Here is a 24,710-nt window from a genome sequence, read left to right on the forward strand (position 1 = left end):
GTCATGGAATCAATTATTAACCAATCCATAATCCTCCACTTAGAGACAAACAACCTACTCTCTAATAAACAATTTGGTTTCAGAAAAAACTATCCTGTAATCTGCAATTCTTACACTGCAGAAATATATGGACTACACAACTCAATCAGGGCAAAGCAATAGACGCAATCTACATAGACTTCTGTAAAGCATTTGATTCAGTGGTACATGACAAACTACTCCTAAAACTAAAATCTTACGGTATCTCTGGACACCTGCATAACTGGATAGAAGCATTCCTGTCAAACAGACAACAAATGGTCAAAATTGGGAGCGTCCTATCAAATTCTGTACCTGTCAACAGTGATGTCCCCCAAGGCACTATTCTAGGACCAACTCTCTTCATACTCTAGATAAATGACCTCTGTGATCATATAAAGAGCAACTGCATTCTCTTCACTGATGATGTAAAGCTATTCAACACCACAGACAATACTGCTACCCTTCAAAAAGACCTCGACTATGTATCATAATAGTCAAACCTGACTCTGTGGTTTCTTCCCCAAACCCCAAAAACTTTAACCTTAGACTGTCTACTATTGACTTCACCCCTTTCCTAAGAGGTCTGTAGGGGGCGTGCATAAGCGCATGTGCCTACCGTCTCTGTTCTATTGTTTCTTTTTTTCTTTTTCTTATATATATATCCATTTCATGTATCCATAACCATGTTTATACTTATACCTTTTATCTTATAATTGCTTGACAAAATAAATAAATAAAATAAATAGATATATTAAAGTTTTCTTTCTCAGAATGTTGTACAAGTCCCATCTTTTGAAATGGGAATTAAAAGATTTCTGCATGCAAATCGTGAATCCTATTTAGGACTAGCTGGTCTCAGAAGGCTTTTTTACCCCCAACTGTTTAGGTTTCAATTCCCCTAATTCTATGTCGACAGTCCAAAACAGCTAGATAGCATCCCAGGAAAGGTATCTTTAATAAGAAAGGGGAATATGTCTGTATGCTCAGGCAAAATATGATTTAAGAAATTGTTTTGTATGTAAAATATGGTTGATGCTTTAGTGTTTTGTGTAAACCTGCCAGTTCTGATTTAATTAATAAATTATGGATAAATAAACTATGGCTTAGTATGCCCACTCATCCTTTTTTTTTAAAATCAACCTCTTAGGAGTACATAGACACGGCACCTAATGGAGCTTGGTTAATCTCAATAAAGAGATTAAATAAAGTTGGACCTGGTTAGTCCTTGGCTATATATTGGGTAAAAAGCCAGTCAAAAAAACCTAAGTGGAAACCATGCAGTTTGGAAAAATCTGCACTATCCATGAAGTCATCAGGACTTGAGCTTTATTTGAGAGATGCTATTTTATAGTTCCTTATATTTAAAACTGATTCTATATCGGCTCAAAATAGGTTCAATCCAAAGGAAAAGCTTTTTATTAAAAATTTTGTTTCTGTTAATTATACTACCCCATTGCTGCACCTTGTTTGGAGTTTACAATAAACATAACAAAATAAAATTTTTAATCCAATTTGAGTTTAAACATAACCAATAAAATCAAATAAAATGGAAAATAAAGACATCATACTAACTAGGCGGCAGCCAGGGAGTGCTCAAAATCTAAGGTAATAGGAATTAATTAGAGCACCGTGAAGGTTGGGAAAACAGCACCTGGCAGCTGAATGGGGACCTTTACCTCAGGTAAAACTCACCTTTATGTCAGGTCTCAAAGCCACCAAAACTGGGAGACAGCCTTAGGGGGCAAATCTCACCCATCAGGTGTCCGAGCATCCCTCCTCAGTTGCAAACTATCAAATCTGGGCTGCAAACACCCAGACGACCACTAGGTGGCTGCAAAGAGGCACCAGAATTCTGCCTGGATTCCCTCAGGTGCTACTGTACCTGGCAGTCTTCGTGCGTGAGGCCTCCAGGAGCAGCCCCGCCCAAGTGACCCCTCCCCGCCCGCCCCCCAGGGAGGGAGTGCGCGAGGCAGTGAGAGGACAGGCAAAGCGCCTGCGCGTGCTCGCGCGCGTGCCCGCGACCTCCGAAGAGACTCGTCCGGCCTTCCCAGGCTGGTGTGAATCTGGTCGCTTAGCAACCTGGGGAGCGCTCGAGCCGGGCAGCAGCAGCAGCAGCAACAGCAAGAGGGAAAGAAGGCGTCCATCTGCAGCGAAAGGAACCGAGTGTTTCTGGCTCCCGAAGGGAGAGAAGGACGCCTACAGAATAATATAAGCTCCCGAAGCGCCTGAGGTAGCGGCAAGTGCTTTGGGGGCAGTAGGGCGGGAGCGCTAAGAAAGCGGAAGAAATGCAAGGGAGATCCCTATTATATACCTATTCAAACTTGGCCATTTGGGGATACGTGAACTTCAACTCCCAGAATTCCTCAGCAGGGAAATTTCGGGAGTTGAACTCCACACATCTTAAAGTGGGCATATTTGAGTATTATAGGGTGCCATTATCGGTGTCGATGAGGCCAGTATCTCAACATGGTGCTTTCAGGGGTAGGATTGGGGAATTTTCATATCTAAGGCAGTAAAAATTGGGGGCAGGGGGATGCCCTCATGTTCTTCAAATCCTCCACTAACAATGGTTGGTGTTGAAGTTGCAATCCCCAATATTTGAGTTCCTAGGACTCAATAGGTAGGCAAAAAATGTGAAATCCAGTCTAAACATCTGGCCGACTGTGACAAACTATAGTATCTCTAATAAAGAAAAGCCTATTTCCTTATACCAAGGGTCTTCAAACTTGGCAAGTTTAAGACTTGTGGACTTCAACTCCCAGAATTCCTGAGCTAACATGACTGGAGGAGGAATTCTGGGAGTTGAAGTCCACAAGTCTTAAAGCTGTCAAGCTTGAAGACCCCTGCCTTATACAGATAGTCGACTTACAACCACAATTGAGGCCAAAATTTATGTTGCTAAATGAGACATTGGCTAACTGAGTTTTGCCCCATTTTATAAACTTTCTTACCACATCATAAATGGGAGTCAGTTGCCAACTATCTGAATTTTGATCATGTAACTATGGGATGCTGCAATGGTCATAAGTATAAAAAATTACCATGAGTCACTCTTTTCAGTGATGTTGTAACTTTGAATGGTCTGTTGTAAATGAACTGTTGTAAGTTGAAGACCACCTGTCCTTTTTTTCTTGCCCAAATCAATAGCAAGTATAAACTCAGAGTTGGAACTCTCTCACAAAAAAGTTTACAGTCACTAAGAACATGTGTCGAAGTCTAAGATCCTCAACTTGCAACCACTTTTTGCTGACTGTTATCAGATTGAATATAAAAGTGACAACAGATTGTCTTTAACTTACAACTATTTGTTTAGAGACCATTTGAATTTACAACAACTCTGAAAAAAGTGACATATGACCGGTGTTCATATTTAGGACCATTGCAATATCCCCATGATCATATGATCAAAATTTGAGCCTTTGGCAATTGGTATGTATTCATAACAGTTGTACTGTCCCGGGGTCATGTGATCACCATTTGTGACCTCAACCAGCTTCCAACAAGCAAAGTCAATGGAAGAAGCCTAGATTCAATTGCCACATGATTCTCTTAACAACTGGGGCAAAAAAAAAAAAAGATCTTAAAATGGGACAAAAGTCACTTAACAACTGCCTTGCTTAGCAATAGAAATTTGGGTCTCAATTGTGGCCGTAAGTCAAGGGCTATTTGCAAACGGCAAACATATATTTTGATTGCCATGCTGTTTATAATATTCAATGTTTTTATTTAATGTTCTTTTGTTTGCTTGTTTCTAGGATTGTACTAATTTAGTAGTGCATGCAGGACCTCTTTGTATATTGAAGATAAAGAAATTATCACTGCCTCCTGTTCCATGATGCAAAAGAAATATTTCAAGGTGTATGGATCTTATCGTTGTAAAACACATGCTAAGAAGGAGCTTTGAAAATAAAAGCTTTATAAATAGGCCGATTTAATGCATATAAAATATTATCTACTGCTATAATTGTTTTAATGTGCAGTTGCTTTGGAAGGGAGAAGTAGCCTTAGGTTTTATTTTTAATTACACTGAAACAAAATATGTTTAGGCATGTCAAACTTTTATAATTCATAATGAGTTTATTGCACACAATAATTATGGGTTCAGTAATTAAAAGTTTAAAACTGCTGCTATTTTATTTAATATAAATGATAAATCAAAGATTTCTTTTTGCCTTTATATAAGTTGAAGTGGGATGTGTCAAATATCAATCTTATGTTTCATATTGTGGTAATTGTATATTAGTAAGACTTCAAACATGGGAGTTGTATGGGCATAAAGGTTCTGTCAGGCTAAAAAAATCATTGGCTAAAGGCTGAATTTCTTTTGTTGTTTAATGTGCTGTACATATCATTCATACATAACAGTAATTTATAAAAATAATTATGAAACTTTATTTTAGGGGAGTTCCTACAAACCAGAGTCTGTAGCACTTACTGCTGTGGCATTACAAGATCATATTTTACATGATCTTCAACTGCAAAATCTTTCATTAGCAGATCCTTTAAAGTCAAAAACATGGAGTAAAAAAAATAAATACAGACCTGTGAACAAAGAGAAAATCAGAGCAGTTATAGATACTGGATTAAAACAAACAAACAAACAGCCAAACAACCAAAATAACCCACAAAATGAAGATCCAGAAAAAGAATATGTTCTTGATCCAAATCCTCAGCCTCTGACTTTAGGTAATTTATTTTTTCAGCCTGTTCTTCTTTGATTTTAATAAATGTTTAATGCCTCTTAGGTATGGAAAGTTTTGGTGGCATATAAATTTAATAAGTAAATAATTATTTGTATTATAATAAATAGATACTTTTTTCCCATATAGCACAATAGCATCACAATACAAGAAGAGCTGTTTGAAGAGCTGCTTGTTCTTACAAGTAGTTTTCTTACTTTTCAGCTTCCATTTGCAGCCAATAGATATTTCTTGGAACGTTAAAAGCAGCAGGGAAAAAACAGCAGTTATTGTATTTCTTCTTTGCCTAAACATTTTGGATTCAGAGCTTTTCTGTCTGTGACATAAAAGCAACTCAGTATAACTTATTTGGGATGAGGACACATGTGTGAACTGGGTGAAGAATCACTAACTAATTTTAAGTGATTAGAAAAAAATAACATTAACATCATTAACATTGCAGACTGCTGCTGACTGTGTCATTGAAATCACATTCTCTCTTTGCATACATAAAGAGAGATCTGAGAAACTATAGGAATATATTACATTAAATAAGCCCTTGAAACTATCAAAATCTACTGAATCTATCTTAAATAAAAGGTAATGCCACCAAATTAAGGAGAATTACTTAAGGAATGAATCTTTTCTTTGCCCTGATATCTTTTGATATGTATGTTCAATTGATTTTCTCTGTGATCAATAGCAAAAGATTTTACTGTAGTGCCAGCACAAATATTTTTGCCATTAGGAAGGGAAGTCTTCACACAGAAAGAAGCGAGCCTACCACCCAGTGAAACTACATTAGCACCATCTAGAGTTGCCTTCTACTATAATTGGGAGAAGTACTTGGGCAGCTGTTGCTTTTACAAAATAATTTACTAGATTGAGCATAGTTTGCTTTTATTAAAAAAAACCCTTCACCTTTAACTACCCTTTGCTCAAAAATTTACAAGTTGTGTTTTTGTAATGATTTGGGGGCAAATCCATGAATAATGCCTGTAGCTAAACACCCAGCTTTAAATCAAGAAACAAGAGACTTGCTGTATTATATTATAATAATAAAGGAGATGGATGCATAAGCTTCCTGCCTGGGGAAACAGGAGGTGCAGCGGCAACTTATTATACTGTCATGAGATAATAACATTACATGGTCTGACTAATAACTAGGAAGAACTACCGAGCTGCTACTTTTACACTTTTTAAATTTTTGTTTACAAGAGTTTTCATCCTTTAAAATCACTAGTAAAGATCTCTTGGGAGCTAGTTTGATGTCGTGATTGAGACACGGGATGGAAACTAGAAGATAATGTATTACCATAAGCCATCTGCTTAAGGCTACCCCACTCCCCCTTGGGCCAATACCCCTCTCTCAGCCTTAAGAAGAAGCAAGGGCAAATCATTTATGCAAAACATTCCCCCCCAAAACAGGAGTAAAGATTGATTTGAAGGCAAACAAACACAAAAAGAAATGAATTGAGTTAGCCAACACTTTATGGCATGCTCAAGGCTACCATCTCATCCCAATGTGATTGGCCTGCCAGTTACTCCAAAAGAAGCAGCACACTGGGTCCACCAAAGAGTTTCGACTGGCAAGGTCCAGGAGATGAGCCTTTTTTGCCATGGCCCCTGCCCTTTGGAACAACATGCCCCTTGAGATGATATTCTGACCGTGAGAACAATCAACCAATGGAACAGAAGTTGCCCTTGGAAGTTGTGGGAGCGCCATCACTTGAGACTTTCAAGAAGAGATTGGACTGCCATTAGTCAGAAATGGCATAGAGTCTCCCGCTTGGACGGGGTTGGATTAGATAACCTACAAGGTCCCTTCCAACTCTGATTATCTGTTATCTGCTCCCCATCCTCTTGGCCAGAAAATCTGTCTCTGCCACCTGCCTTGGGCCCCTGATGAGGGCATCTCACTCTGGACTTGGTTAGGAAATTAGAATCCCATCTCTACCCAATTTACATAATGGTCCCTTGTTATCCTGTTGTTGTTGTTTTGTTAATTTTAAAGTTTTAATTTAAATGCTTAATGTTTCTAATGATTTAATTGTTTTATATTGTTGTTTTATAACGGGTCTTCAAACTTGACAGCTTTAAGACTTGTGGACTTCAACTCCCAATTCCTTCTCCAGATATGTTGGGTCAGCAATTCTGGGAGTTGAAGTCCACAAGTCTTAAACTTGCCAAGTTTGAAGACCCTTCTTTTATAACATTGTAAGGCTCTCAGGGTTATTTGATAGTGAGCTGGGTGGCATATAAATTTAATAAATAAATAAACCCCTTCTACCTGTTTTGCTTCCCATCCATTCTTTTTTTTTAAAAAGCAGAGTGTTTCTATTTCAAGATCATTCAATTTGAAAGCCCAGCTCTGCAGTCCTATAAATAGTTAGACAGATATAGAAGATATGTTTCTGTATATATGTGCTAATGCACGTTGGTATGTTATTTGATGATGTCCGCCTTTATCCACAAACTGGAATATTTAATATGCACTGAAGAGAACAGGATGGAGCTGCTGGGAGTTGTAGTTCAACCATATTCAAATATTCACAAGTTTCCCAGCTTTGCCCTGTTAGAATACATCATTGCAGGACATTTAAGAACTATTAAAATCTACTCAATCTTAAGAAAAAATTGTGTACGTGCTTTAAAAATGCTTTGTTTAACCATTTTTATAATAAATCTACTTGTTTATTGAGTGATTATTTTAAATCTAAATCACATCTATTCAGATAGATAAACTCTTGGTTTCTGGGAAAATTAAAATGACCAAATTAGTATTTGCCTTAAAAATACCATATTATGAAGTAATTTCTGTGCTGAAGTAGGCAAATAAAAAAAAAATAAGGAACAAAATAGGGTTTGAAATCTAGAGAATAAAATATTAGGGTGGCTTGTTTAATTTTAGTTGAGGTTTTGTTTGTTTGTTTTGGGTTTTGCTCATTATCACTCAGCCCTGCAAACATTCTTTCAGATAGAAACCCCAGTGTGGAATCCAGAAGTCTTGGTTGCCCGAGAAAAATCTGACATACCTGTCAAATTCCTCTGTCATATGGCACATCTGCTTACTTGAACAAGGGGGAGCTTAAGCAAATGTAGTTCCAATTTTGTGCAGCATATTGTGCATTCGTACCTGGGAGTATCCGTTTTACACTATGAAATATCTTCCTAAGCAGATATGCAGATGATTTCACTTCGATGAAACAGAAGGTTACGTTAATATACTATGCATGTATGAAATATGGATATTTCTTTGCATTTTTATATGTTTTAGTTATGTCTAGTTCTTTTTCTGTCAGGAGAGATTCTTGACAATTATTTACAAAAATAAATAATTGCTCTAAGAACACTCCCATCAGGTTTCATCCTATCCATAATAAACTATCCCCCAAAAGCTGTAGTTAATGACATTATTGTTATTAAGTTACTTTCATTGAACTTATTACATTTAGATTTATAATTAAATGTGAACTAGAAAGTATTGATTAATGTTTATCCCCAAAGAACATTATTAGCCATAAACATGCTTATGTTTCCATAGAAATATTAAATATGCACTGCAACATGGAAGATTCTATATTGAAATAAATTAAAGAGTCAATTTTATTTGCTGGACTTTACCTGCAGCTCAGAAATTTGGATTGGTGGAGCTTCCTGCCATGCCACTAACTCTAGACGATTGGGAATATGTGAAGCAACGATCCATAAAGCAAGGAGATTCTGTTCAACCCTGTGCTATATGCAAAGAAGAATTTGCCCTTCAGCCACAGGTATTTTACCTGCCTCCTTTAATATTATGGAATAGCGATAGCACTCAACTTATGACTAGCTGCTTAACCACCAATTCCAAGATGGCCAAGAATCCTCCTCCAATCATTTCACCACATCTTGATAGCTTCTGCTGTCATGTGTCTGCCATTTACAAAATTTTTAATAGAGTTGGAATTTACTTCTGTTTCTGGTGAAATTGCATAGTAAGCAATCGGTTTCCTCATGTTTGCTTAACCACCCTAGTATTCATTTAGTAACCTCACCACTCACCCACTTAACAACCATCATGACTTACAACCTTAATTCAGTTACAATTGTAAGTTGGGGACCTCTTGGATATTTGATGGAACTGGGAACGCTGCAATTTTCAACTTTGAAAAGATGTTTTCAGGTGTATAAGGGCACCTATGTAGCGCCTGTCTGCGAGACGTTAAAGCAGCTGCTGCTGTTTCCAGTCAGTTTCTAGTTTCTTCATCAAAGCCACAAAATTTCAGATTAAGCCCAAGCCCCTCATTGTCCTGGAATCTGGTGAAACATATGCAAAAATTATCATTAGGAAAAATGAAATAAATTAACTTGTGTTTAGTTATATGGAGTTGGAAGGGAGGGTAGTTTGTTGTGTGAGTTGCTAATGTTCAAAGAAAACTGGACTTTCCTTGACCATGAATATGACATAATTTCTTCAAAAAGCAAATAATCAACAGCCTTCTTTCCATTTTTTAAAGATTAGACAAGGACTTCAAGGTCTATCTAGGAAGAAGATTGTCTCAAGATATTCCTAATATTCAGGAACTCATGATTCACCTTATGCCCTTGGCATTAAGGATGCTACCTTGTGTCTTTTCCCAAAGCACTTTAAAAATCAATGGGGGAAAAATCATGCAGTGCTTAAGTATAAAATGTAATAAAAACGTAGATAATGTAATTAATACTAATATGTTCTTTCTGCAATGAAAACTATGATTTATTTATTGTGCATTTGGTAATTACAGTTCAAATTTAGGGGATTCTTAAATAAATTGAAATCTCAAAATGATTTTATTTTTTTCTGAACAGGTGTTGCTCTCTTGTTCTCATGTATTTCACAGAGTAAGTAAACCATACCTCTTTATCAATTAATGGCAAATATGTATCCTGTCTGTCTTCTAAGTTGTACATTATGGAACTAATTATAATGTGAAATTTTTAAACCTGTTGTTGCTTTTAATTGTGTAATTAAAAATGTAAATTTAGGATATTGCATGGAGACTAGATTTTATCTTAAACAGTATGATTGCATATGGAACAAACTCATAGAGAAAAATGGTTCAATAGATAAATTAAAAATAAGCATATATCACAAAAAATATCTGATATGTCAATCAACTCTTTGGCTGATAATGTTGATGAGGCCTAGAAGCGTTGGAGATGTTTATTTTATTTTATTTTATTTTATTTTATTTGGTTTGTCAGTTGCTTACAAGATAATAGGTATAAGTAAAAACAGTTATGAATACATGGATACATATAAGAAAAATTTTAAAAAATAAAAGAAACAATAGGACAGGGACGGTAGGCATGTTGGTGCGCTTATGCATGCCCACTACAGACCTCTTAGGAAAGGGGTGAGGTCAATAGTAGAAAGTCTGAGGTTAAAGTTTTGGGGGTTTGGGGAAGAAACCACAGAGTCAGGTAGAGTATTCCAGACACTGACCACTCTGTTGCTGAAGTCGTATTTCCTGCAATCAAGTTTGGTGCAATTAACCTTGAGTTTGTATCTATTCTTTGCTCTTGTATTGTTATGGTTGAAGCTGAAGGTAGGACATTGTATGATTTTATATACTATACTTATATCGGACCGAAGGCAGCATAGTTCTAGGTTTTCTAGGTCTAGAATTTCAAGTCTTGTGGTATAAGGTATTCTGCATGAGTACAGGAATGGAGAACTCTTCTTGTGAAATATTTCTGGACTTTCTCAACTGTGTTAATATCAGATACATAATGCAGATTCCAGACTGATGAGCTGTATTCAAGTATTGGTCTAGCAAATGTTTTGTATGCTGTAGTTAGTAGTGTAATATTACCAGAAAAAAAGCTACGTAAGATTAGGTTAACAACTCTTAATGCCTTTTTGGCTATGTAGTTACAGTGGGCTCTAGCACTTAGATCATTGGAGATGAGTACTCCAAGATCCTTGACAGAGTTTGGATCATCAACAAGGTCTTGACTATTCAGCCTGTATTTTATTTTCTGATTTTTTTTGCCAATATATAAGACAGAGCATTTATTTGTTGAGATTTGAAGTTGCCATTTGACCATTATGATACATAGTTGAGGTCTTTTTGAAGGGTAGCAGTATTGTCTGTAGTGTTGAATAGCTTTACATCATCAGTGAAGAGAACGCAGTTGCTCTTAATATGATCACAGAGGTCATTTATGTAGAGTATGAAGAGAGTTGGTCCTAGAACACTGCCTTTGGAGACACCACTGTTGACAGGTACAGAATTTGATAGGATGCTCCCAATTTTGACCATTTGTTGTCTGTTTGACAGGAATGCTTCTATCCAGTTATGTAGGTGTCCAGAGATACCATAAGATTTTAGTTTTAGGAGTAGTTTGTCGTGTACCACTGAATCAAAGGTTTTACAGAAGTCTATGTAGATTGCGTCTATTGCTTTGCCCTGATCGAGTTGTGTAGTCCATATGTTTTTGCAGTGTAGGAGTTGCAGATTACAGGATAGTTTTTTTCTGAAGCCAAATTGTTTATTAGAGAATAGGTTGTTTGTCTCTAAGTGGAGGATTATGGATTGGTTAATAATTGATTCCATGACTTTACAGGTGACACAGCATAAAGAGATTGGTCTATAATTTTCAACTAGGCTGGGGTCTCCCTTTTTGAAGATGGGGATGACCGTGGCTTGTGACCATAGTTTTGGCAAGGAGCTGGTCCTGAAAGATTTTTCAAAGATTATGCTTAGAGGTTCGGCTATGGCATGGATAGTTTTTTTAATAAGTAGGCACATATTTGGTCCGGTCCAATAGATAGAGATGGTTTTAGATTGCGTCTTAGATTTAGTGTGTTAGTCTGTCTTTTGAGTGGCAGCTATCCTTTCAAATGCAGGCCTGCATATGAAAGGACAAAAGTAGAAATAATCACTTAATATAAATATGTGCCCAAAGATTCAGTTACAGTGATGGCCACTAAGCTTTTGTAACCAGGTGTTTCTTTTTCAAGAGGTAACTGTACTTTATTATATTTCCTTGAAAATGTTTCACTTCTCATCCAAGAAGCTTCTTCACCTCTGATGTCTTCAAAGAAAAAAACAAAAAGTCCAGTTGCTTCCTGAAAAAGTACCTTTGGGACAACCATGACCTGGATGACTGAGGATCTCCCTAGACATTTTGTACCCAGACTTAGCACTGAAATCTGTAATTTTATAATGAATCAGAATAAACAGCGTGCAAAGTTAAGTGTGGATCTATTCACACAATGCATATAATGGTATCAAGGGGACATTAGGGGACATTAGGTTGTTTCAGACATTCAATGCTAGGCATTTATTATACCAGGGTCTTCAAACTTGGCAAGTCTAAGACTTGTGGACTTCAACTCCCAGAATTCCTGAGCTAACATGACTGGAGGAGGAATTCTGGGAGTTGAAGTCCACAAGTCTTAAAGCTGTCAAGTTTGAAGAACCCTGTATTATACTAAAGTTGCTTGGATCTACTGTGAGTTGCTGTGGCTGGGCAGATCTTGTAGAAGTGACTAAGCCACAATGTTCCTGGTTATCTGGAAAGAGCTTCACCTGTGAGTACAGAGAAGTGGAGTGGTCCTTAGATTAGTGAGCTTTGTCATCTGGATTCTGGATTCAAATGTTCCCTGATTGATCAAGGCTTCCTGAGAGGTAGCATGTGTTTGAAACCATGAGGTGGTAAAAGTTCTTTTTAAGAACTGATGGCAGCTCTGGCCAGGAGGACCTTTTGCTCAAATGATCCATCTTATGAGCCCCATATAGCATAGTTTTTACAACTGAGTGTCAGAGTATACTCATGAACTGGAATAGAGCATGATAACAAGGTCAGCCAATGAATAGGCATAGCAACTAAATCAGCCAATGAGGACAGTTTAGAAACTGAAATTAGAAGTAGCCTAGGCATGGCTCTATATTAAGCTCTGCAGCACTGAAGCTATTTTAAGCTCTGAGTCTGTCTATTGAAAATGAAACTGCTTCTCACCTCTACTGTGTGTCTTGCTTGCCTGCTGAACTAAAGTGAAACTGATGTCTGTTTCTGAGCTCCTGAGTTGCTGTTAAGCTCTGAACCTGAAACATATCTGCTTTTGTTTGAGTTTGTTCCATGTTGGAGAAATCTTCAACTGGTATTGTAAAATTACTTTATATGTTTATAAAGAAGTTAAATGAAACCTCAGCCACCTGTGTTTACTTTTCTGGTGCTGAATTTACACTACAATACTCTGAACACCAAGCTTGTTACAAAGTGCCTTGATTATTGTATTATGAGTGCTTTAATTATGATTTTTTTTGTTTTCTTTTTATATGCTCTATTATATTACTATTATAAATATCTGTTATCTGTCCAGAGTTTATATGTAAGATAAGATAGCCATTTACATTTTCTAAATTTTCTAAAATAAATAATTATATCCCCAAATAGCTTCATAATTGTTAAACTAACTTCTGTGTATCTATGCATGTAAAGATAGATAAAGATGTTAAGCCTGCTATCTTCCTTTTAGCATAGAAATGAAGTCTCAGAACAGACTTACTGCATTACTTGTTTGTGAAGTTCATCTCTCCATACATGTATACACACACACACACACACACACACACACACACACACACACACAGAGTCAGCCAGTGGAACAGGTTGCCAAGGGGAAATATTGAATTTTTCTTTGCTAGAGTTTTTCAAATAATGACCGGATGATCATCCACCAGTGACACTTTGTGCACTGTGTATGAGATAGTACTAGATGACCTCCAAGATGCTTTCCATGATGCTATTGTCTTTCCTGAACTTACAAACTCTGGACACATACCTTTGCATTCATATCCATAAATCTTGGAGAGAAGCAAACTAAGTTCAAACAGGTTTACAGCTAGAACCATTTTTTTTTTTTTCAGGCATGCCTGAAAGCTTTCGAAAGATTTGCAGCTAAAAAGAGCTGTCCAATGTGTAGAAAGACCCAGTATCAAACACGAGTAATTCACGATGGAGCCCGCCTTTTTAAAATAAAATGCGCTACGAGGTAAGAAAGTCTGGCAAATAACAAAGCCCAATCCCCAAGAAGAATCTGTTGAATTTTTTATATGCACACAAAAGTCCTGTATAGTGATGGAGCAATGTAAGTGACTGCTAGGTTTTAAAGCTTAAAAAAAAACTCAGCACATGCAATAATTTGAATATCATAATGTAATCCTTTCATGCAAATGTTCAGTTTGAACTGGAGATGAAGATAATATTTTGGCCTCTTTATATGTAAAGCTTTGTTAGACCTACTCCAAATTATGTGGTTCCTGCTTTTGGTTTAATAGCACTGAGACGATAAGGGAGGGAATAAGTTTCCCAGGATTCAAACTATTTAATCACTGGAAATTATGTTTCTTCCCCCTATATTTTACACATTGTACATGGATTATGAAGCTTTGCTCTGTTACTACTGCTTAACTGCTCCCGGTCCTGTGATACCACAAAATAAGCAGCCCATCACTATATCATTCTGCATACATTTTGAATGTATGATTTTAAAGAATGAAATATGATGTTTAAAATCCACTGCTTTCCCTCCATTGTAGCTTGGAAGACCTCGTATAATTGTTTCAGCCATTTTTTCCCAATTAGACAAAGAAATGCAAGGCCTCCTTCTGCCAAGTCAGCACCTGTTATTTAACAAAATAACAAAGTCACAGAGTCGGAAGGGACCTTGGAGGTCTTATAGTCCAACCCCCTGCTCAGACAGCCCTATACCATTTCAGACGAATGGTTATCCAATCTTTTCTTAAAAACCTCCAGTGTTGGAACACCCACAACTTCTACAGGCAATTTGTTCTACTGATTAATTGTGCTCACTGACAGGAAATATCTTATCTCTAGGTTAGATCTCTCCTTGATTAGTTTCCATCCATTGCTTCTTGTTCTATCTTCAGGTGCCTTAAACTGACTCCTCTATTTTTATTTATTTTTTTGAGCCTTTGCCTCTTGATTTTTTTTCTAAACTCCATATTATTTGATTGCCCAGTGCAACTTCAAATCTAACATTATTTTAAACAAAAAATTCAGTCCTGAATTTCAAACTAGAGATCCACAAAAACCTTATTTTTCAAGGTGATTCGGGCTAGAGTAATTAACAAGTTTGTAGGATTTCATGTATCTAGGAAATACCGAACTGTAGATATGTTTAATTAGTGTAAAGACTTGTTGAAATAAAATATGTACATCAGCATTGGACCATCTATTCTAGTAACAGGTAAACATGCTATGTTTCTCATATGCAGATGGTCCTTGACTTACAGTGATTCATTTAGTTACCATTCAAAGTTATGACACTGAAAAAAGTGAATTCTGACCATTTTCATATTTATGAAAAGTGACTTATTATGACCATTACAGATTCCCATGGTCATGTGGTCAAAATTCAGGCGCTTTGCAACTAGCGTGTATTTATGATGGTGGCAGTGTCCCAGAGTCATATGATCAACCTTCTTCTACATGCAGTCAATGGGAAAGCCAGATTCACTTAACAACTGTGTGACTAACTTAATAAGTGCAATGATTCACATAACAACTGTGGCAAGAAAGATCATAAAATGAGGCAAAACTCACCTAACTATCTTGCTTAGCAATGGAAATTTGAAGCTCAATTGTGATAGTAAGTCAAGGACTATTTGTATTCAGCTAGATAGTGGCCAAATTATATAGCACCAATTGTGCAGAGCAAATTTACTGAATACTTACTCTTTGAGGCAAATTCTGCTGAAAGAGAACAAGCTTTCTCCTTCATTCTTGCTTGCCCAAACTGGAAACAGCCATAAAAACAATCTTCTAGTTCTGAAACTGTTTACATTCTAGGTTCAGTATTATATTATATTTTTATATATATTATATTATATTCAAATACTCTTTTTCATACCACAGAATTCAAGCTTTTTGGAGGGGACATATTGTTAGAAAGTGGTACAAAAATCTGAGAAAAACAGTACCCCCCAAAGATGTGAGATTAAGAAAAAAGTTCTTTGAAGAAAAGGTAGGAAATATTCACATTTCAAAATATATTACAATGCTAAACATCAAGCAAATTCAGCCCTGATCAAATCCGCATTCAGAACAAAATGGTCTGACTTTGGTCACATGTGGATCCAAACATCTAAGCATCCATGTTTCAGTTTGGCAGTGGTCTACCCTAAAACGTTAGTTCCACGAATAAGCATGGTTGACTGTGTCTCCAGAAAAAAGGCTTGTTTCCTTCTTCCTCCACCCCCATCCTTACACTAAAGCAACAGGATCTACCCTATTTCCCCAAAAATAAGACCCTGTCTTATATTTTTTTGCCACCACAGAAGGCAGCAGGTCTTATTTTCGGGGGATGTCATCCACTGACTAACCTCACTTGCACACATCGGCCCCCGGCCTCCTTTTTGCTGTCAGAAGCCTTCAGGAGCTACTTCTTCTGCGACCGGCAAGGGTTTCCTGAAGGCCTCTGCAGCCGATAACAGAGCTCCGGATTGATCCAGAGTTTTGTTATCAGCTACAGAGGCCTTCAGGAAAGCCTTGCCGGCTGCAGAAGAAATGGGTTGGCAAGGCAGGTGTCACAGTGTGCGAGCCTGGCTACAACTGTGCAAAGGTAAGTAGTAGGGCAGCTCCATGCCCTCATCCCCACCCTAGCTTAATTTTTACCTGCCCACTCTGGAGTGGGTGAGATCTTAATTAGGGCTTATTTTGCGATTGTGTGCACGTATAAAAATCAAACTAGGACTTACTTTCAGGGAGGTCATATTTTTAGGGAAACAGATTATTAAGTTTTTAGAGCCTTGAAAATACCAAGGAAATACAAGTAGTTCTCAACTTATACCATTTATTTATTGACTGTTCAAAGTCACCACACTGAAAAAGTGACTTACAACCAGTTTTTGTATGGATGACCACCTGTCATGGTCATAGGATCAAAAAATGTATTTTTAATAGTTGCAGTGTCTCAGGGTCACGTAATCACCACTTGTGACCTTCCCAGCCAGCTTCTGGCAAGCAAAATCAATGGAGGAAGCCAGTTTCACTTAACCATGTGATTCATTTAACAGCCGCAGCTATTTGCTTAACAACTATGGCAAGTTATAAAATACAGCGCAACCAAAGCGATCCAGGTTCAAGTCTATCTTCTACAGTGGAAACTCACTGGAAGACTTGTGGCATACACACACACACACACACACACACACACATACACACAGTCCAATCTCCTATGCAAGGCCTTTGTAAATGAAGGGAAAATGCAGGGGGAGCCTCCTTGAGCTCCTGGAAGAAGAGTGAAATGCACAAAATGCACGTGAGAAGAGAACCTGAAACGATAAGAGTCCTAAAAAGGGGGAGATTGGGAAGGAAGCTTAAAAGCTCAAAGTGTGCCTTCCTTCCAGATAGATGTATAAGGTTTATTATTACCTCTCACTATGTCTCCAGAAAAAAACACTTGCTCAGTCTCAAAGACCATCTCTGTTAATCATGTGACTTGTCATTTTCGAACCAATTTCTTTAATTTTTCCACAGATGGTCAAGCCTAAATCCAGCTGGATGAGATATTGCTGTTTGCGTGTTAGTAGACACCAGTCTCACCAGTTTTGCCTTAATATTTGTCACTTTGGTAGACCATTGCAAGTTCATCGGTTTACAAGATAAAATACCCAAAACCCAATATACAATTAGCGTACCAAGTTAAAAGATAGGTAAGCTGATGAATAAGAGTAGAATACTAATTAAATTCCAAAACTCATTTATAACCCAACCAAGATTGTATCCTGACCCAAACATCCTCTGGAAAAGTCCTGTTTTGCTCTGTTTCCTCAGACCCCTCAGATACCCATTGGGAAGCTATTCCAAAAAAATGGAACTGCTGCTAAAAATACACCACTGCCAAGTCTTAGCCACCATCATCTCCCTAATATGGGAAATCATTAGCAGCGTTTTCTAGATAAAACAACTTGTTCCTAATTGTTACAGTCAGTGCTATTCTAAAAGCCTCTGAGCTACAAACCAGTGTGAGCTGATCTTGGGAGCAAAAGCCATTAATTTGTGATTAAGTTTTGAGTAAACATGCATTGGTCCACCTTGTTTATAGATTGTAAGAAAACCCCCAAGGTTTCTGAAACATACGTTTATTTTCTTAAAGGACAACACGAAGTACTCAGGGTTGCCAAGTTGTTTTTTTTAAGTATTCATTGATAAGAACATATATAGCAAGGGTCAAGTTTTAGGACAGATACATTCCTAAGTTAGATCCTGTGAGTTGAATCACTAAATTGCTTTATTACATAAATCAATTAGACTCTTGCTAATTTAGATCAAAGGAAATAGGAAAAGTTATTCTTAGCAATCCATGCTAATTTTTAACACTAACGTCCACAGAGAATGAAATGCTGCTGAATTTCCCTGGATTAGATAACAAACCTCTTTGATTGTTAGCTATAAACAGTGCTTGCATATGTCATCTAATTGAGCCCAAAAATTTATTGCTATAATTAAATCTTTTCAAATGCATTCCATTATCTTCACTGCAGCTAAAAAAGGCAACTATTGTTGCTTGAAACAAGGTATATTATTTATAAAATGCAGTGCTCACCCTTTCCTTGCCATGTGACTCTTACCCAAAGTTTTTAATTTAAATCTCATCAAACAACATAATGGTCCAGGAGTTTGTTTAGCCATTTGACTTCCTTTATCACATCGAGATGGCAAACATTCTGTTGCTAACTTGATGTGGCTCCAGGCAGCAAGCTAAGAGGATATTAAACTAGTAAAAGCTTATCAACTGATTCATTGATACGCTGTAAATTCCAGGCTTTTCATTTTACTTTTAAGTCAACACATTAGTAAGCAATTTGCTGACATCAAGATGGATTGCTTTAAAACAGCTCCCCTTGGCAGACAAAGTTCATTTTGATGCTTTTGTTTGCATCTTTATTTAATCATGTTCTTGGGCGTCACCTAAAACCTGTGACTGATGGTGCTTTACATACAGCTAAAAATATTTAGAATGCCTCCACTGTCATATGGTTTATGTTGAAAAGCACAGAGGTGACAAAGGAAAGCCCAGAATTTGGATAGGGAATTGTTTCAGAGTAGACATTTTAATGGAAAGTAAAATTTCTCCTTTTTAAAATTGCAAGTGCTCTTTACACTTGATATTTTTTTAAGAAAAAATAAATGGTTTTAATGTCTGTTGCCTCTCCTTCACATTGGTGTGGGGAAGAAGATACAGGTAGAAAACAATGTGCATATGAATCTTAAAAAGTTTTAAAACAAAAAGCATGGTGTACTTATTCTTAACTATACAACACACGCCCATGTCTAGAATTTAAGCAAAAAAAAAAAAAACAAGTCAGAGGAGAAAAAAATTAAGGATTACTCTAACTTTGCTTTCTGCAAATGTCTTCATTTCTTTATCTCACCTGAAAAGTAAAAAAGAAAAGGAGAATGCGGCAAAGCCAGTTCCCCTACTTTAAACATAGACTTCCTATTACTAAGGCAAGACACAGTATCAGTAGATCAAAACACATGTAATTCAGTACTGCTTGGAAATGATAAACAACAATAAAAGTCATTAAAGAACTCTGGAGTGTTTCCCTGATGAAGAAATAGCTTTAGAAGGGGGTAAGCTGCATAGCCTATGCCATCCAAATGAGTCAGATAATACCAAATACAGGTAGTCCAGAGGTGGCATTCAGCAGGTTCTGACCATTTCTGGAGAACTGGTAGTGGAAATTTTGAGTATTTTGGAGAACCGGAAAATACCACTTCTGACTGGCCCCGTGTCCATCTATTCTCTGCCTCCCAAATCCCACAGCTAATTGGCTGGGGGTTTTTTATGTTGCCCTGCACAGGAGAATGGAGCTAGGAAGCAGGTTAGTGGTGTGGGGAGGATTTTGCAGTAATCTTCCACTGCCATGCGCACCAAGCCGGTAGTAAAAAAAAATTGAATCCCACCACTGAGGTAGTCCTTGACTTACAACAGTTTAATTAATAAACGTTCAAAGTTACAATGGCACTGAAAAAAGGTGACTTAGAACTATTTTTCACACTTATGACCTTTGCAGCATCCCCAGGGTCACATGATTTACATTTGGATGATTGACAGTTGATTCACATTTATGGTGGTTGCAGGGTCCAGGGTCATGCGATCCCATTTTGTGACTTTCTGACAAGCAAAGTCAATGGGGAAGCCAGATTCACTTAACAACTGTGTAATTTAAGAACTGCAGTGATTCACTTAACAAAAGAGGCAAGAAAGGTCATAAAACGGAGCAAATTTACTTAACAACTTTAAAGGACGGCCTGTAGACAAACTACATGGGGTTGCAAAACTTGGAAAAAATATTAAATTCAGGACCCCTTCCAAAGTTGGTATGGAAGGTCCAAATTAAATAAATCTTTCCTAGATCAGAACATAATCAAGTCAAATGGCTAAACAAACTCCTAGACCATTATCTTCCATTTATATCGCAACTTCCATCAAGAGCTTAAGGTAACTAAGAAAAAGTTACCCATCACAACAATTGGTTGAGATATTTTTGTGTAAGATTGAGGCCATTGTACAGCTCATTCTTGATACATATACAATGTGCAGATATTTGAAAGGGATGCTAATAAAATATTCAGTACAGAAACAATTATTGGTTTCAAAACAGTGTGCACGATGAAGCATTGAAGCTGCACCCCCTTTTTGAGTGCATGCAATATGTACAATACACATTAAAGCCAACCAAGGCTTTACTTGAGTGATAAAAGCATCATAATGACCTAATTCTCATAGTGCACTAAACCATAATATGGTTAATTTGGCTTGTGGTTTAAAATTTATAGCTGAAACTGGACAATCGTGTTTACAATAAAAGAGAATGCACACAGCTCAGGATTGAATGGGCACATTGAGGTTACCTCGGAAGGTAATAAAAAATAAAATAAAAAGCATAATAATAAAAGCATCTGCACAAGCAACCAGACTCTCAGAGTACCAACGACTGCACAATATCAAGTAGAAAAACTACTGCAGGAGATTCCAGTGTGCAGTTGTCTGTGAGTGAATATTTGTATGTATGTGTGCATGCATACATTTGTTTCCTGATTAAGGAAGGGCCAAAGGTCAGTTGCAGTGAAATACTTTGCATGCTGGATTCCATTTTTAGTATCCCTTGCAAAAAAAATTGAGAAAATAAGAAATAGAATAACTGGGGTGATCCAACTCTCAATGCAAAATCAATTTTTCATATTTTTATTTTTTAAAAATTATATGGAGGAAGTTGGACTAATGCATGCATCTCTGAGAATACTTGTTCTTGGCAACCTGTTAAATCTGAAAACCCATATACTTCATCCTTTCCTTTATATTGAAATTTACATAATTCATATATAAATATAAAAACTGATTATCATCCATATACATGGCAGTTTTGTGCACCTTAACTTAACCTGGTGGACCTAGTCAGCAGTACTTTTAGTTTATCTACATGGAAATAAACAAAGCCACATAGTAGAAATTCTAGCAATTTATCTTACAGAGATCATACAATTAATCTGATTTAATGTTCTCATTAAAGAAATTCCTGTTCAAATTGTGCTGAACTCTTGCAGCGACTTTTTAAGTTATTTAATCTCTAAATTTAAATTACACATTCTTTCTCTCGAGAAGACGCCTATAGCTGCACTTAGCATTTATGGCCTCTGTAGAGCTGCATAATACATGCTGTGCTGTTTACATGTAATCTATACCATTTAAGTGAAACGACTGATCTTAAACAAGGTAATTAAAAATGATCTTTTTTAAAAATGGGATACTTGGTAATAATTTTAGAAATGAGATACTTTTAAAAATGAGATACTTGGTAATAATTTTGAATAATTTGATGGATCAAAAAAAATGAGAGTTGGCATTCTTTTCATGGTGCGGATTTAGGTCTTATTTGCATATACTCCAAGAATTCGACCCTATAGGACAAAGAGTAGGAATCAGCCAACTGAATAGATGGGTACAGTGTATGACCAGTATTATCTTTGTGCTCATGCAAAATATTTAGGAATCTAACACAATCTATTTATTTTAATCTCAATTCAGTACTTCTGTGCTAAACACAGAAAATATGTAGGAGACTCATGAAAACCACATTTCCAAATATTGAAAATATGCTTAAGATTAAACCATAGAACGTGCATTTTGAAACAACCTCACAAAATTTCTGCTTTCATGTGACCTGCAGGGAGAAATTGATAAGAGCTAGGGAAAAAATGTGGAATGGAATAACCAGAAATGAAAGAGAGAAAGCCAGATTAACCTAACAATCCATGTTACTAACTTAACAGCTACACTGATTCACTTAACAACTGTTGCAAGAAGCTTGTAAAATGGGGAAAAACTCACTTAACAAATATCTCACTTAGCAATAGAAATTTTGGGGTCAATTGTGGTAATTTGAGGACCACCTGCAGGCCAAAGAAATAGTGAGCTAGTTCAATAGGCCTGAAGATACTTGGGGGGGATAAAATGGAGAAATTAGTATTGAAGCAGCCTATATCAAGTACCCCAAAAGTATCCTTCACTACCCAGCAGATGAGAGGAATATTTAAGAGTAAAAAAGCATGAATTATAATCTGTTACAGAGCTCCACTTGCTAAGCTATTAATACAATTTAATTAGATACTTAATTTAGAACTTGGAAAAGGGTTATTTGTTCATTGTACTCCTCGGTTCATTGTTCTCCTGGGTTTGATGCAGAAATGAAAGCAATCACTGTACAGTTTTCCAGTCTTGCTTTACAATCTCTAACAGCAGATGCAGTAAATAATTTTCTTTCCAATCAGTCTAGTGACTATCAAAAAGAGACAGGATTCTTATTAGAGTTTGTGTTTCACTTGAGCCACAAAAATCTTTAAACTCCAGAAAAATTATATATTTTGATAAAATGTTACATGGACCCCTTCCAGTGATAGGATTCAAAAAATTTTACTACTGGTTCTGCATGGTGGGCATGGCATGGCTTGGTGGGCATGGTGTGGCAGGCGTAACAGGGGAAGAATACTGCAAAATCCTATTTCCCCCCCCCACCCCACTAACCTGCTTTCCAGCTCCATTCTCCTGTGCAGGGCAAACAAAGGAGACCCAGCCGATCAGCTGGGAATCAGGAGGCAGAGAATAGATGGGGGCGGGGCCAGTCAGAGGTGGCATTTCCCAGTTCTCTGAACTACTCAAAATTTCCGCTACCAGTTCTCCAGAACTGGTCAGAACCTGCTGGATACCATCTCTCTGACCCCATCTGTCTCCTTTTTTAACTCATTAATAGTAAAAATGTTTGTTTCATCTTCCAGCTGACTGAGATTTGCCAACGACTACTGAAATCCTACGATACTTGTATTGACGAATTCTTCTGTGAAATAGATTCCACTGTAGCTGCAAGTCACGAAGTATTTCAGCAACTAGAGGAAAAGTTGGGGCCAGAGATAAACGAAGTTGAATGGGAAAAAATTCAGCTTCAGGTTGGTTTCTGAGTAAGCAAATAACCAAGCTCTCAGAGAGCACCAAGTAAAGTGTTGTGATCACATCATCTTATGTTGATTCTAGCTGTAGTTGTTAAGTACAGTGTTGTGTGACTACAACTTGCAACTTCTTGATAGCTTCTCCACTGGCTTTTTTTGTTGGAAAGGGGCTGTGGAGATTGCAAATCATGATCATGTGTCCGTGGATGCTGCAACCAACATAAACATGCATCAGTTGCCAAACTCCCAAATTGTGATACACAGATAGTTATGGCCACAATTTCCAGGACTGATTGTAAGGCTACCACCATACTAACTTTGAGCAATTGGTGAATGAGCATTTTGATAAGCAAGGACTACCTGTACTTTACTGTATATATGCACGGTATAGGCCCACTTTGCTCTTACAACGAGTCTGTGGTTTGAAGACCCACAAACAGTCACTAACATAATTAGAGCTAGACTAATGCTGTTTCTGATTCAAGTCTACCACTCCTTCCATTAAATCCCATTTGTACTGTATATAATGCTGGATATTCTGCTTGCTTAAGCAGTTGTTGATTCTTGCCATATACCCCAATTTAGCATCAGCAGCATAGATGTGATTTTACCTTACTTGCTATGTTATCTTTGTTGTTCAGCATTAGTACTTTAATCGCCAAGAATTAAAGCTGTAAACCTGTATTTGTATTTAAAATATTTTTTAGTTTTTGAACAAACGAAGCCTTTGAATTACTGCAATCAGGATCAATCATCCCAAAGTATAAAAGACGTAATAAATTCGTAGAAGCAGCTTTGGTGCTTCACACGCACTGTATTCTCTGACCTTCCCATCCTTTTTTGTTTTAGGCATTCCGCCAAGATATTGCCGATTGTCCTATTTGCATTATGCCACTGATGCAGCCAGCTCAACTTCAGGATGGGCTTTCCCTGGATGGCTATCAGTCACGTCCACGTCAGACAGCACTGCTCTCCTGTTCTCACGTGTTCCATAGCACCTGTCTTCAAGCATTTGAAGAGTTTTCTTTACGAGAAAGACCTATCTGTCCTTTATGCCGTTCCTGCTATCAGAAGAAAATTATCAGCTAACATTTAACCATTTAACATAAAATTATGAATATATTTGTAAGATACCTTAGTAGAAATAATTTATCTAAACGTGTTTAAATTGCATTTCAGCGAGGGGGGGTATACAAATTATTTTTTTTCTAATGAATACACATGTGTGTAAACCTAGGAAGTAGTATCTCTAGAGATATTCCAGCCATTCAGGTGGGATTCCAGTTCCCTTCTGTGTCAACTGAACGGTTGCATACATGCATAGGCAGTCCCATGTGTGCCAATGGATTGTCGGAAAGAGAGAAAAGCTCCAAATCCTTGGAAAAGCTTGGAGAAGCAACTGCAACAAAACATTTCTTCAGAAAATTCTAAGCCAAGCTGAACATCTAAAATTCCCTTCTCAGTTTGTTAGGCTTCTGTCAACCAAAACAAGGATTATGTAGA

At 37.1% G+C, this 24,710-nt stretch overlaps 1 protein-coding gene and 1 long non-coding RNA gene across 3 annotated transcripts in view; one reads left to right on the top strand and one right to left on the bottom strand.

Annotated features, from left to right (window-relative positions):
* Positions 1-1,942, bottom strand: part of LOC148123901 (uncharacterized) — an 83,234-nt gene extending 81,292 nt beyond the window's left edge. The window contains exon 1 of one of the 2 annotated variants that reach the window (XR_015740402.1): positions 1,714-1,942. This is a non-coding gene — a long non-coding RNA (uncharacterized LOC148123901). The remainder of the gene's footprint in view (positions 1-1,713) is intronic. The other variant, XR_015740403.1, reaches the window with a different exon arrangement.
* A 163-nt stretch (positions 1,943-2,105) lies between these two features.
* RNF32 (ring finger protein 32) lies at positions 2,106-24,427 on the top strand. Its single transcript, XM_026718324.2, has 9 exons — positions 2,106-2,251; positions 3,777-3,877; positions 4,422-4,707; positions 8,331-8,473; positions 9,531-9,563; positions 13,601-13,725; positions 15,612-15,720; positions 23,040-23,207; positions 24,057-24,427. Exons 2-9 carry the CDS (start codon positions 3,854-3,856, stop codon positions 24,294-24,296), a joined length of 1,128 nt encoding a protein of 375 aa, XP_026574109.1. The 5' UTR covers positions 2,106-2,251; positions 3,777-3,853; the 3' UTR covers positions 24,297-24,427.
* The last annotated feature ends 283 nt before the right edge of the window (positions 24,428-24,710 follow it).

Source organism: Pseudonaja textilis, chromosome Z, assembly GCF_049901715.1.
Source record: "Pseudonaja textilis isolate UNSWEBS1 chromosome Z, rPseTex1.2, whole genome shotgun sequence".
NCBI lineage: Eukaryota > Metazoa > Chordata > Lepidosauria > Squamata > Elapidae > Pseudonaja > Pseudonaja textilis.